This window comes from Littorina saxatilis, linkage group LG2 (genome assembly GCF_037325665.1).
Source record: "Littorina saxatilis isolate snail1 linkage group LG2, US_GU_Lsax_2.0, whole genome shotgun sequence".
In the NCBI taxonomy this organism is placed as follows: domain Eukaryota; kingdom Metazoa; phylum Mollusca; class Gastropoda; order Littorinimorpha; family Littorinidae; genus Littorina; species Littorina saxatilis.
In genome coordinates this window covers 78,965,875-78,980,739 of record NC_090246.1, presented here as the reverse complement: position 1 = coordinate 78,980,739, position 14,865 = coordinate 78,965,875, and the positions used below count along the sequence as shown (strand labels likewise).

The window sequence follows — 14,865 nt, the reverse complement described above, 5'->3', positions numbered from 1 at the left end:
AATCTTCTGCTTTTGCTCAACTCAGAGACTGCCCAAAGACTGTCGCATAACTAATTGTTTAGGTGAAGACAGTCACAGTTTCTATTGAGGTTCATCGAAGATTGAGGTCGCTATTTCTGTAGACAAGAGCTACATTGGGTTGGGATGGGCTGACACCTGAGCCGTCTCAGTGTGTGTGCCCTGACCAAGAGTGTCTCTGTTGATTCTGCAGCGGGTGATACTTTTACAACTTTTCACCAGATTCCCCCCACCCCCCTCAGGGTGTCAAGCGCCTGCGGAGTGTTCACGCCTCCTGTCCGCTGCCGTCTCCTCTGTTAGCTCCCTTTCATCCTCTTCCAGCCTCTCCCGCCCCCCACTCCCTTCGTCTTTGAGCCCCCCCCCCCCATTTCCTCTCTGAGCCTCCCCCTTCCTCAGTAACTCTGTAAGCCTTTCTCCCCCTCCCCCCGTCGTCTGTAAGCCTTCCCCCCTACAACCTTCTCCTCCTATGCAACTGTGTAAGCCTTTCTGCCCGTGGGCCTGGCATTAATCCCAAACACTATTATTTTCTTACCGCGACGGCCATGTTCAGGTTTCACGGTAATAACTCTCTCGTTTTCCATGTTTGATTTCTTTCTTCCGCTCTTCTAAAGGAAACCCGACTATGAAAATGGGACCTTTCCTGAACTAGCAGTTTTGAAATGGCACACGTAACAATTTGTCCCTTTGTTTCTTTTCCTTTGTTTTGTCTGTCCCACTCTCTGTCTCCATCTCTGTCTCTCCCTCTGTTGTTTTTTTTGTCGCTGTCACTCACTGTCTTCGCTGACAACTTGAATGAATACTTGTCTTCATCATACAACTTGTATGAATACTTGTCTTCATCATACAACTTGAATGAACACTTGTCTTCATCATACAACTTGTATGAACACTTGTCTTCATCATACAACTTGTATGCACACTTGTCTTCATCATACAACTTGTATCAACACTTGTCTTCATCATACAACTTGTATGAACACTTGTCTTCATCATACAACTTGTATGCACACTTGTCTTCATCATACAACTTGTATGAACACTTGTCTTCATCATACAACTTTCACGCACAAGAAAACGGCAGCGTTGATGTAGCAAAGTGCACTTCGCTACCCTAAACACTCTAATCATCGCATAGCGAAACAGCCTTGTGTACAGTACAAACGGGATAACCCATCCCATAGCAGACGATACGATGATGCGCGCGCACCTTGCCGGCGCAAATTCTAATACAATACCTTTCTTTATATATCTACCTAACTTCTATCTTTCAAAGTCCCTTTTATCTTTGATACGGTCCTAATTATATTTAGGTTTGCATAGAAGTCACTGATTAGGCTGGATGGCTGCATATTATTGTGTTATTTACGATAATGCTTCGAACTGACCAAAGCGTCACTCTGACCTTGACCGGTTTTCATGTATCGTTGAGAGAAATTGATTCTCACAAACTCATCTTTGTCTTTTCAATCATTGTTTTGTCATTTTTGTATCACTATTACATATCCCGTATCTATGTTGCATATGATTTTAGTTTGTTTATAAGGATTTGGTTGTAATGAGTGATGCTTGGTTCCTCTGCAAAGATTGCTAATTTATGCAGACAGGTACTCGCGCAGGAATTTAGCCGATTCCATTTACTTTCGGACTTTACCGCTTCGTACTAAGTCAATGTATAATTTTCCCCCAAGTAACGCATATCATGATGTTTGTCTAGGGTTCTTCTTTTTATCTGTATGATTTATGAGTTTGTCCATTATTCCAGTTTAGAGAGTTTTGTAATTTTCCGCACTGAAGTTGGTTCAGTGCCTTCACTAGGACCATTGTTTTTGCATCATACTAAATAAATATAAGTTTTTACGAAATGTGATCTATTGCAATGGAAAGTTAAAGGTCGTAGCTTTAATTTGATGTATTGTTTGTTATGATTGGTTAGGTATTTGTTTAAATAACGTAGGGTAAAGCAAGTGTAAGAAACACAGATTCCGTGTTTCTGGCCGTATTCAGGCGATTTTTATTCTCGGCGGACGGTGCTTTCTGTGCAGTCCGCGCCGGGGCTATAAGTATAAGCCGGACACCGGCATAAGCATGCATTCGCTCCTAGCAGCTGAACACGACACTACACTTGCTTTGCTGTCTACGGGTTTCGCCTTCGGCCTCTACGTTTCCTTGCATTGTTTTCTTGAATAAAAAGTTGAAACAAGACGCTTGGACTTGGGCTTCGTGTGTCTACTACTACTACCCTTCCACTCCACCACTACATTGAAAATCAAAATATGTTTATATCATGGGATCCACCCTCAACTCGGGAAAAAGCAAGGAAAGACAACCTACGGAATGGAAAGTCAAAGAAACCGGTACTGACAGATGATGGGTCAATTAGGTGTACAATGAGGTATACAATGAGGTATACAATGAGGTGTACAGTGAGGTGTACAGTGAGGTATACAATGAGGTGTACAGTGAGGTGTACAATGAGGTGCATAATGAGGTGTATAATAAGGTGTACAATGAGGTGTACAGTGAGGTATACAATGAGGTGTACAATTAGGTGTACAATGAGGTATACAATGAGGTATACAATGAGGTATACAATTTTGTTTGTTTGTTTGTTTGCTTAACTCCCAGCCGACCACGAAGGGCCATATCAGGGCGGTGCTGCTTTGACATTTAACGTGCGCCACACACAAGACAGAAGTCGCAGCACAGGCTTCATGTCTCACCCAGTCACATTATTCTGACACCGGACCAACCAGTCCTAGCACTAACCCCATAATACCGGACGCCAGGCGGAGCAGCCACTGTATTGCCAATTTTAAAGTCTTAGGTATGACCCGGCCGGGTTCGAACCCACGACCTCCCGATCATGAGGCGGACGCCTTACCACTAGGCCAACCGTGCCGGTAGGTATACAATGAGGTGTACAATGCGGAGTACAATGCGGTGTACAATGCAGTGTACGGTGAGGTGTACAATGAGGTGTACAATGAGGTGTACAGTGAGGTGTACAGTAAGGTACACAATGAGATGTACTGTGAGGTGTACAATGAGGTGTTCAATGAGGTGTACAATGAGGTGTACATTGCGGTGTACAGTGAGATGTGCAGTGAGATGTACAGCGAGGTGTACAGTGAGGTGTACAATGAGATTACAACGTGTACAGTGAGATGTACTGTGAGGTGTACAGTGAGGTGTACAGTGAGGTGTACAGTGAGATGTACTGTGAGGTGTACAGTGAGATGTACAGTAAGGTGTACTGTGAGGTGTATAGTGAGATGTACTGTGAGGTGTATAGTGAGATGTACTGTGAGGTATACAGTGAGATGTACAGTAAGGTGTACAGTGAGGTGTACAGTGAGATGTACAGTGAGATGTATTGTGAGGTGTGCAGTGAGGTGTACAGTGAGGTGTACAATGAGATTACAACGTGTACAGTGAGGTGTACAGTGAGGTGTACAATGAGGTGTACCATGAGGTGTCCAGTGAGGTGTACAATGAAGTGTACAGTTAGGTGTGCCATTAGGTATACAGTGAGTTGTACAATGAGATGTACAGTGAGGTGTACAACGAGGTGTACAGTGAGATGTACAGTGAGGTGTGCAGTGAGGTATACAGTGAGATGTACAGTGAGGTGTACCATGAGGTGTATATTGAGGTGTACAGTGATTTGTACAATGAGGCGTACAATGAGGTGTACCACGAGGTGTACAGTGAGGTGTACAGTCAGTTGTACCATGAGGTGTACAGTGAGGTGTACAATGAGGTGTACCATGAGGTGAACAGTGATGTGTATAATGAGGTGTACCATGAGGTGTACAATGAGGTTATGTTGAAGAATACAGTACATACCACACTGCTTGCTGGACCTCTGTGATGTCGCCCTGTATCGAGTGCTGGTGAAGGATGGTGCGCGCCACTTGAGGTAGCTCCCCCGTCCATTTGTACGACAAGTCCTGTATGACACACACAGATTTGCTTAACAATTAACGACACACACAGATGTGTTTTACAACTAACGGCACACACAGATGTGTTTTACAACTAACGGCACACACAGATTAACAATTAACGACACACACAGATGTGTTTTACAACTAACGGCACACACAGATATGTTTTACAATTAACGACACACACAGATGTGTTTTACAACTAACGGCACACACAGATATGTTTTACAATTAACGACACATACATATGTGTTTTACAACTAACGGCACACACAGATGTGTTTTACAACTAACGGCACACACAGATATGTTTAACAATTAACGACACACACAGATGTGTTTTACAACACTAACGGCACACACAGATATGTTTTACAACACTAACGACACACACAGATATGTTTTACAACTAACGGCACACACAGATATGTTTAACAATTAACGACACACACAGATGTGTTTTACAACTAACGGCACACACAGATGTGTTTTACAACTAACGGCACACACAGATATGTTTAACAATTAACGGCACACACAGATGTGTTTTACAACTAACGGCACACACAGATGTGTTTTACAATTAACGACACACACAGATATGTTTTACAATTAACGACACACACAAATATGTTTAACAATTAACGACACACACAGATGTGTTTTACAACTAACGGCACACACAGATGTGTTTTACAACTAACGGCACACACAGATGTGTTTTACAACTAACGGCACACACAGATGTGTTTTACAATTAACGACACACACAGATGTGTTTTACAACTAACGGCACACACAGATATGTTTTACAACTAACGGCACACACAGATGTGTTTTACAACTAACGGCACACACAGATGTGTTTTACAATTAACGACACACACAGATATGTTTTACAATTAACGACACACACAAATATGTTTAACAATTAACGGCACACACATATGTGTTTTACAACTAACGGCACACACAGATGTGTTTTACAACTAACGGCACACACAGATGTGTTTTACAACTAACGGCACACACAGATGTGTTTTACAATTAACGACACACACAGATGTGTTTTACAACTAACGGCACACACAGATATGTTTTACAACCAACGGCACACACAGATGTGTTTTACAACTAACGGCACACACAGATGTGTTTTACAATTAACGACACACACAGATGTGTTTTACAACTAACGGCACACACAGATGTGTTTAACAATTAACGAAACACACAGATGTGTTCAACTATTGACGACACACACAGATGTGTCTTACAATTAAACACACACTCAGATGTGTTTAACAATTAACGAAACTCACAGATGTGTTTAACAATTAACGACACACACAGATGTGATTAACATTTAACGACACACACACATAAACTATATAAACTATACACACAACACATGAGGCAGTGTTCCCGTCAAGTTGTAAGACATGTCCTGTAAAATACACATAGATTTGTTTAACAATCAACGGCACACACATATGTTTTTAACGAGTATACACATCACACATGGTTTCCCTTCCATTGTGACAAGACGCCATGTCAAACACAAAGGCGCTTTATAATTTCTCTTCGCCGTATAATAATAATAAATGTTTGATCATCATTTGGATTAGCAAAAGTACAGTGTTCTTTGTTCCGCACCTGTTTATGAATGAAAACTCGTAAAAATGATGACAACGTTAATTGTCAGTAAGTACTGGTGTCACATGACTGAAATAATAACAGTTGATCGGCCAATGACAATGCGCTAAAACTGTAAGTGCACTCCAAGAGTGCGCTAACAATCACTGAGAGCGTATCCATGCGCTTGTGCCCATTCTTTCGAATTGAGAAGATATGCTTACGGGTACATTAAGCATAACTGTAACTCATAGTTAGTCGCTAATCGATAAAACGGTCCAGAGGGTCATCATATCGTAAAATGCATGGTCGGCGATTAAACTGTCAATACCCTCGAAATGAGCATCTGTGGCTTGCAAGGCATTGCAAAGCCGGCAGACACAAATAAAGTAGATCAAACTGGAACTGTCCACACAGTTATCCAAACGCCTGCAGAAAAATGTGCCATTTCAAACGCTCGTATCTCTTGTGGTTACTGAAAATATCGTTATTAAAACAATCACAGTGCACTGAGAGATGTAGAGAATAAATGTTGAAAATAATTGTTGATCTCAAGCTACGCGCTTCGCTTAATCGTTCTTTCCCTCAGCGCACTGTGATGTCTCATTAACTTAAATAATAATAATTCTTATGCATACTATCTATACAGCGCGTATATCCAGCTGTTGAGCTTTGTTCAGGAAGTCAGTCAACTAAATACCTCCAAATCCAGTTACATTGAAACTGACACCTACTCGTAACTAACTCAGTTCGTGTTTCATAAAGTTTGGATACATACATTTACAATCATTTTCTGCAGTGCGTATATATCACTCACATGATCTATTATCACGCATAGCAAATGCAATTCGTGCTAAGATTATGTTGTTCTGCTATCAGAAGAAATTGAATTTTAAGACATTGAATTGTCAGCATGAATCAGTGGATAGTAGAGTGTGGTCAGTGATAAAAAAAGGAAATCATGTTGTGAAGAAGGTGTTTGTGCAGTCTAACGATATTCCATCTGCGGTTTCAAAATGGAATAGCACCAGTGAACGTAATATGAATTGGAAATTAATTTTCTTGAAACCCTTTCAAACTACTGTTGATGTCAGTTTAAGGTGGTTTCAGCTGCGACTCCTACACCGGATTCTACCTTGTAATAAATATTTATATTTATGTAAAATTAAAAATTCAACGCTCTGCACATTTTGCGGGTATCATGAAGAGACAATTTTTCACTTATTTTGGGAATGTATGATTGTTAAAACCTTCTGGATTAAATTGAATAATGTATTGCACAAAGAATGTTTACATTGTGAACATTTGACTTTTTCAAAAGGATTGATAATATTTGGAAATGATGATAATGTGAACACTGATAATGTTTTAGATTTGATTATTCTTTTAGGAAAATATTATATTTATAAATGTAAACTTCAGGGCTCAGTTCCGCTTTTGAATGTTTTTTTGAAAATATTAAAACAAAGATATTACATTGAAAAGAAATTGAATCTTATCAGGAATAGAAATGTTGAATTTTTGTCAGAGTGGTTACCCTATGCGAATATATGTTAGGTTATTGACCAAGGCGAAGTGTCCATTTCAGCTTAACTTTTTGTACAGTTTAAAATTGTAGGTTTTTATAAGATTTTAGGCAAGAGTGTGTGTGTATGTCTTATGTCTGTCTGCTTCACTTATCCTCTTACCTGTCTGTCACCCTGTTACCTCTCTCTCTCTCTCTCTCTCTCTCTCTCTCTCTCTCTCTCTCTCTCTCTCTCTCTCTCTCTCTCTCTCTCTCTCTCTCTTTCTCTCTCTCTCTTTTTTATCAGTATTGTCGGTATGTTACATGTCCGTCTGTCGGTTAGGTCCTAATGTTGTATGTCTTGTATACTTGCCATTTACATATTTATTATACATGTTGAAGGATGAATGAAGATACATTGTAGACGGATGCATGTTATGGATTAAAAGCCCCACGATGATGTGCTTGGCAAATAAAAAAATAAAAAAATAAAAAAAATAAAAAAAAAAAGATTATGTTGTTCTTACATTAATTTCGAAGTACACGATACTGGCATCATTATGTTTGCTCTCGACTTGTGCATTTCGTGCTCTGTAGAGATATATATAATTATCTTTAAACTTCTGACTTTTTGTTACAATTCGATGACAGATACTTTTGTGTTAAACAAGAGTGACATCAGGATGACACTCACACTAAACGAATGCAGCACGTGGTCCAAAAGATTACGTTATGAAACTCACACAAAGATGACGTCATGACACACACTAAACTTGCGCAGCTCGTGCACCACAAAGATGACGTCATGACACTCACAAAAAGATAAGGTCATGACACTCACACAAAGATGACGCCATGACACTCACACGAAACTTGAGCAGCTTGTGTTCCACAAAGATGACGTCATGATACTCACAAAAAGATAAGGTCATGACACTCACACAAAGATGACGTCATGATACTCACACTAAATTGGGCAGCTCGTGCTCCACAAAGATGACGTCATGATATTCACACAAGGATGACGTCATGACATTCACGCACAAAGATGACGTCATGATACTCACACTAAATTTGCGCAGCTCGTGCTCCACAAAGATGACGTCATGATACTCACACAAGGTTGACGTCATGACATTCACGCACAAAGATGACGTCATGATACTCACACTAAATTTGCGCAGCTCGTGCTCCACAAAGATGGCCATGAGATCCTCGTGCTGCCTGACGTCGGTCCAGTTGTCGTCCTCGGGGATACCCCGGTCTTCCCGGGTGGCGAGGCTCAGCTTGAGGTGGATCTCACCCTGGATGTTGCTCCGCGCCGTGCGGCCCTCCAGCGGGTACCACTTGTCGATACCCGTTGACGGGATGTTCTGAAATGGGGGCAACGACAGACTGATCACACATGACGGGTACCACTTGTCAATACCCGTTGACGGGATGTTCTGAAATGGGGGCAACAACAGATTGCTCTCACATGACGGCAACAACTAAAATCTTGTCTTGATCTTTTAGTTGCAGGCCGACAGATTTACTAAATGGTTTAGTATCGCTTTACGCGACGGGTTCTTCTTTTCCTGCATGCGTGTATTTATAATTTAAAGCCATTAAACTGTTGCTGTGAGCTCTAGATGTTTATCGCCAAAACTATCTCCCCTGTAGCGGGATGTTTATCGTCAAAGCTATCTCCCCTGAAGCGGGATGTTAACGTCAAAACTATCTCACCTGTAGCGGGATGTTGACGTCATAACTATCTCACCTGTAGCGGGATGTTAACGTCATAACTATCTCACCTGTAGCGGGATGTTGACTTTAAAACTATCTCACCTGTAGCGGGATGTTAACGTCAAAACTATCTCACCTGTAGCCGGATGTTAACGTCAAAACTATCTCACCTGTAGCGGGATGTTAACGTCAAAACTATCTCACCTGTAGCGGGATGTTGACGTCGTCAAAACTATCTCACCTGTAGCCGGATGTTAACGTCAAAACTATCTCACCTGTAGCGGGATGTTAACGTCAAAACTATCTCACCTGTAGCGGGATGTTGACGTCGTCAAAACTATCTCACCTGTAGCGGGATGTTGACGGGATCTTTATCGTCAAAGATATCTCACCTGTAGCGGGATGTTGACGCAGCCCAGGAAGTCATCAACACTGGAGCTGGATCGAGCTGACTGAGCCACCTGTTTGAAGAAGCGGTTGAGTCCCTTGAGGCCAGACACCTCGTTCAGCTTCTTGGCCGCCTCGATCACCGAGAACTCGTCGTCATGGTCCCTGCACACGTCATCGCCCTCACTCTTATTGCACCCCTGACGTCATCGCCCTCATCACTACTGCATGACTATTCATAGCTGACGTCATTACCGTCACGTTTACTGCGTCACTCAGCACTCCTGACGTCACCGCTGTCCCTGTTACTGCGTTACTATACCTTACTGACGTCATGGGCGTGACCCTGCTCTAAATACAAAACGTCATCACTGTCCCTCTTACTGCGTCACTATACCTTCGTAACTTCATGGGCATGACTCTTATCGCATTGCTCTACATACAAAACGTCATCACTGTCACTTTGAAATCGTCGCTCTGTCATCGTCACTTTACCGTGTACACGTCATAAGCATCACTCTTCCGTCACTCTGACATCATCACTCACGTTATCAGCAAAAATTCGTGCATCCTGCTATCTTCTACATGTTGTCAACGTCCCTCTAAAACACCGTTATTTCTTAACATAGCTAGTAAAATAAAACAAAAAGAAAAGAAAGTAAAGGCTGCAGTGAGCAGAGATTGTAAACACACGGGACAGTGGTGGGCAGACACTCACCAGATATCCAGATGCAGACAGTCTGTGTTGACGTGGTCAAGGTCACTGCAACACAACAATGGCACTTGTCAAGGTCATTACAACACAACAACGACACTTGTCAATGTCACTACAACACAACAACGACACTTGTCAAGGTCATTACAACACAACAACGACACAATCTTGACTATCATAACCCAAGGGCATCTTCTAGTCACAATGCTATATAATAGTCTTTCTTGTGACTATTGTGACCCAAGGGAATCTTTTTGTTACAGACAATAACACAATCTTTCCAGTGACAGTTGTGACCCAAGGGAATATTTTTGTCACAGACAATGAGACAATCTTTCTTGTGACTATTGTGACCCAAGGGAATCTTTTTGTCACAGACAATGACACAATATTTCCAGTGACAGTTGTGACCCAAATAGGAATCTTTTTGTCACAGACAATGAGACACTCTTTCTAGTGACAGTTGTGACCCAAGGGAATCTTTTTGTCACAGACAATGAGACAATCTTTCTGGTGACTGTTGTAACCCAAGGGAATCTTTTTGTCACAGACAATGAGACAATCTTTCTGGTGACTGTTGTAACCCAAGGGAATCTTTTTGTCACAGACAATGAGACAATCTTTCTGGTGACTGTTGTAACCCAAGGGAATCTTTTTGTCACAGACAATAAGACAATCTTTCTGGTGACTGTTGTAACCCAAGGGAATCTTTTTGTCACAGACAATGAGACAATCTTTCTAGTGACAGTTGTGACCCAAGGGAATCTTTTTGTCACAGACAATGAGACAATCTTTCTAGTGACAGTTGTGACCAAAGGGAATCTTTTTGTCACAGACAATGAGACAATCTTTCTTGTGACTGTCATAACTCAAGGGAATATTGTTGACTGTTGTGACCCTGATGCCTCGATGTGTCAAGTGTCTGTGACTGCACCCCCCCCCCCCCTTTCCACCATGCTGGTTCTGTGTTGATATCAAACATACACTGCACGGTTTCCCCTGGTCGTCTGCTGAGCGGCGCTGTGTCCCTGGCGGTTGAAGGGAAGCCCTGTGAGCGTGGCCTGTCCCGTTGGAAATGAAAAGAAGCCCCTCAAACACACACACACACACACACACGTTCGTGCATGCGTGCGTGCGTGCGAGCGAGCGAGAGAGAGAGGGAGAGAGGGAGAGAAAGAGAGAGAGGGGGAGAGAGAGACAGAGAGAAGGAGAGAGACTGAGAGAAGGAGAGAGAGAGAGAGAAGGAGAGAGAGAGGAACAGACAGACAGACAAAGAGGGAGAGAGAGAGAGAGAGAGAGAGAGAGAGAGAGAGAGAGAGAGAGAGAGAGAGAGAGAGAGAGGAACAGACAGACAGACAAAGAGGGAGAGAGAGAGAGAGAGAGAGAGAGAGAGAGAGAGAGAGAAACAGAGAGAGATAGACACAGAGAGATAGACAGACAGACCGAGTGGTAAACGCACTTGCCTCGGAAGCGAGAGGTTGCGAGTTCGACCCTGGGTCAGGGCGTTAGCAATTTTCTCCCCCCTTTCCTAACCTAGGTGGTGGGTTCAAGTGCTAGTCTTTCGGATGAGACGAAAAACCGAGGTCCCTTCGTGTACACTACATTGGGGTGTGCACGTTAAAGATCCCACGATTGACAAAAGGGTCTTTCCTGGCAAAATTGTATAGGCATAGATAAAATGTCCACCAAATACCCGTGTGACTTGGAATAAAGGCCGTGAAAGGTGAATGCTCGCCCTAATAGGCTTGAGGTTTGCTGGCCGATGTGAATGCGTGATATATTGTGTAAAAAATTCCATCTCACACAGCAGAAATTGATATGTAAAGCGCATTGAGCATATATATGATTATGCGCTATATCAAATGTCCATTATTATTATTGACGGGCCGCCAGAGCGGCTCGTCTTAAAAGCAAGACAAGCAAGGTCAGAATGGGAACCTTCCTTGTTGTGTCTTCCAAAGCCTGTATATCATTGTGTATGTCTGCGTTCTGTTATTGTAAATGTTCATATTAGAATGCACTTTAATTGTCACAGTAAATAAGCACCAGAGTAAATTTATTGTATTATCCACTCCACGAGAGCTGATAAAGATCGTGTGTGGCTTTCGAAATTATCACTGTGTCGACTCTCATCAAAAAGCTCTCTCACCCGTGACCCGTGCATAATGCTGCGAGCTCTGTGTCCCCCGAAACGGAACAACCAGACTATGGTAATGGGTTTGCAAAGACTAGATCGGAAGAAAAGCTAACTATGAAAAAAACAAAACAAGTTTCAAACAGACATGAATGGAAGAGTATTGATTTTAGTGAGAGGACTCAAACTTGTGTGGTTGGAGTGGCCTCGTGGCTAAAGGACAGTAGTGCGTCGTAATCAAAGAGCTGAGTGCGGCCCGGTGTGTCGCTATTTGCTGCTCGTTCTCGTTTGGTGTGTCTTTGTGTTGGTTGTGTCTTTGTGTTGGTCAGTTCTGTTCCCTTGTTTGGTGTTTGTTTGTGTATGATCTGTTCCCTTGTTTGGTGTTTGTGTTGTCTTTTTTCACTTGTTTGGTGTGTCTTTGTGTCTTTGTGTTGGTTCTATTCCCTTGTTTGGTGTTTGTTTGTGTAGGTTCTGTTCCCTTGTTTTGTGTTTGTTTGTATTGTCTTTTTTTCACTTGTTTGGTGTGTCTTTGTGTTGTTTGTGTTGGTTCTGTTCCCTTGTTTGGTGTGTCTGTGTTGGTTCCATTCCCTTGTTTGGTGTGTCTTTGTGTTGTTTGTGTCTTTGTGTTGGTTCTATTCCCTTGTTTGGTGTTTGTTTGTGTTGGTTCTATTCCCTTGTTTGGTGTGTCTTTGTGTTGGTTCTATTCCCTTGTTTGGTGTTTGTTTGTGTTGGTTCTATTCCCCTTGTTTAGTGTGTCTTTGTGTAGGTTCTGTTCCCTTGTTTGGTGTGTCTTTGTGTTGGTTCTATTCCCCTTGTTTTGTGTTTGTTTGTGTTGGTTCTATTCCCTTGTTTGGGGTGTCTTTGTGTTGGTTCTATTCCCTTGTTTGGTGTGTCTTTGTGTTGTTTTTGTCTTTGTGTTTGTTCTATTCCCTTGTTTGGTGTTTGTTTGTGTTGGTTCTATTCCCTTGTTTGGTGTGTCTTTGTGTTGGTTCTATTCCCTTGTTTGGTGTGTCTTTGTGTTGGTTCTATTCCCTTGTTTGGTGTGTCTTTGTGTTGGTTCTATTCCCTTGTTTGGTGTGTCTTTGTGTTGTCTCTATTCACTTGTTTGGTGTGTCTTTGTGTTGTCTCTATTCACTTGTTTGGTGTGTCTTTGTGTTGGTTCTATTCCCTTGTTTGGTGTGTCTTTGTGTTGTCTCTATTCACTTGTTTGGTGTGTCTTTGTGTTGTCTCTATTCACTTGTTTGGTGTGTCTTTGTGTTGTCTCTATTCACTTGTTTGGTGTGTCTTTGTGTTGTCTGTATTCACTTGTTTGGTGTGTCTTTGTGTTGTCTCTATTCACTTGTTTGGTGTGTCTTTGTGTTGTCTTTATTCACTTGTTTGGTGTGTCTTTGTGTTGTCTCTATTCACTTGTTTGGTGTGTCTTTGTGTTGTCTTTATTCACTTGTTTGGTGTGTCTTTGTGTTGTCTCTATTCACTTGTTTGGTGTGTCTTTGTGTTGTCTCTATTCACTTGTTTGGTGTGTCTTTGTGTTGTCTGTATTCACTTGTTTGGTGTGTCTTTGTGTTGTCTCTATTCACTTGTTTGGTGTGTCTTTGTGTTGTCTTTATTCACTTGTTTGGTGTGTCTTTGTGTTGTCTCTATTCACTTGTTTTGTGTGTCTTTGTGTTGTCTCTATTCACTTGTTTGGTGTGTCTTTGTTTTGTCTCTATTCACTTGTTTGGTGTGTCTTTGTGTTGGTTCTATCCCCTTGTTTGGTGTTTCTTTGTGTTGTCTCTATTCACTTGTTTGATGTGTCTTAGTGTTGTTTATGTGTGTATGTTACGTTTTGATTTGATTGTTAGGTGTTTGTGTTGGTTCTGTTCCCTTGTTTCGTGTCGCTTTACGTTGTTGGCTCACGTAAGTGTAGCCTATGCGATGCTAACTTTTGTCTGTCTGTGCGTGCGTGCGTGCGTGCGTGCGTGCGTATGTATGTATGTCTGTGGTAGAAACTTTAACATTTGACTGAACACCGAAATACTAATTTTACCTTGTTATTATTCAAGCAACAGCTTCAAAGTATTGAAGCAATGATCAACATTTTGTCGGCACGCATGTAGTTAAAGTGTGTATCCAAAGAAAACGGGAGGTGGGGTTGTTGTTTTTTTTTTTTTTTTTTGGGGGGGGGGGGGGGGTAAAAACAGCTGACTGGTTTGTGTCGTGTGTGGTATGTAGACCAGGTCAGGGGTCAAGGTTAGGTCAGATCGCGTGAAGGATTGTGGTATAGATACAGTTATCACCGAGCTGCAGTTCGCCGATTCGGAGAAGACGATTTTACATTGTTCGGTTTCGTAGCTCCAGAAAAATAGATAAAGAAGATACCAAAGGAGATTTCCTACAGGTTAATCTGCACAGCGTGTTTCCAGTGTCTGAGCGAGGAACCGCTGTCGAAAGCGCAGTGTCGATCTGGCCATCTGGCAGTCGTGTCCCCGTAAGTAGGCTACAGACAGACAGATCTAGATCTAGTGTCTCGCACTCTTGCACCGTGTCACCTATGCTTACTGTGTGTGTGTATGTGTGACGGAGTGATTGAGTTTGTGTTACTGTTTGTCGATTTCTTACGTGAGCCTTGAAGGCTTCGCCTCTTGTTTTATTATGTGGTGTCAAAGTCAATATCACGTATAGGTACAGGCCTACATGCGTCAATATTGAGAAAATAAAGAATACTTCAAACGATACGCACATTCTGCATGGATTTAAAGAGCGGAGTCGATATATTTCGCTGGCCGAAGCGACTGCATGGTCAAAGGCATGTTCAACGAGT

At 42.0% G+C, this 14,865-nt stretch overlaps 1 protein-coding gene across 1 annotated transcript in view; it reads right to left on the bottom strand.

Annotated features, from left to right (window-relative positions):
• The window catches only part of LOC138959820 (BAI1-associated protein 3-like), a 117,741-nt gene that overhangs the window by 67,009 nt on the left and 35,867 nt on the right, over positions 1-14,865 (bottom strand). The window contains exons 6-9 of the mRNA XM_070331452.1: positions 9,935-9,979; positions 9,222-9,381; positions 8,274-8,477; positions 3,865-3,968 (exon numbers count right to left, since the gene is read on the bottom strand). Of these exons, the coding sequence (XP_070187553.1) occupies positions 3,865-3,968; positions 8,274-8,477; positions 9,222-9,381; positions 9,935-9,979 (513 nt within the window). The remainder of the gene's footprint in view (positions 1-3,864; positions 3,969-8,273; positions 8,478-9,221; positions 9,382-9,934; positions 9,980-14,865) is intronic.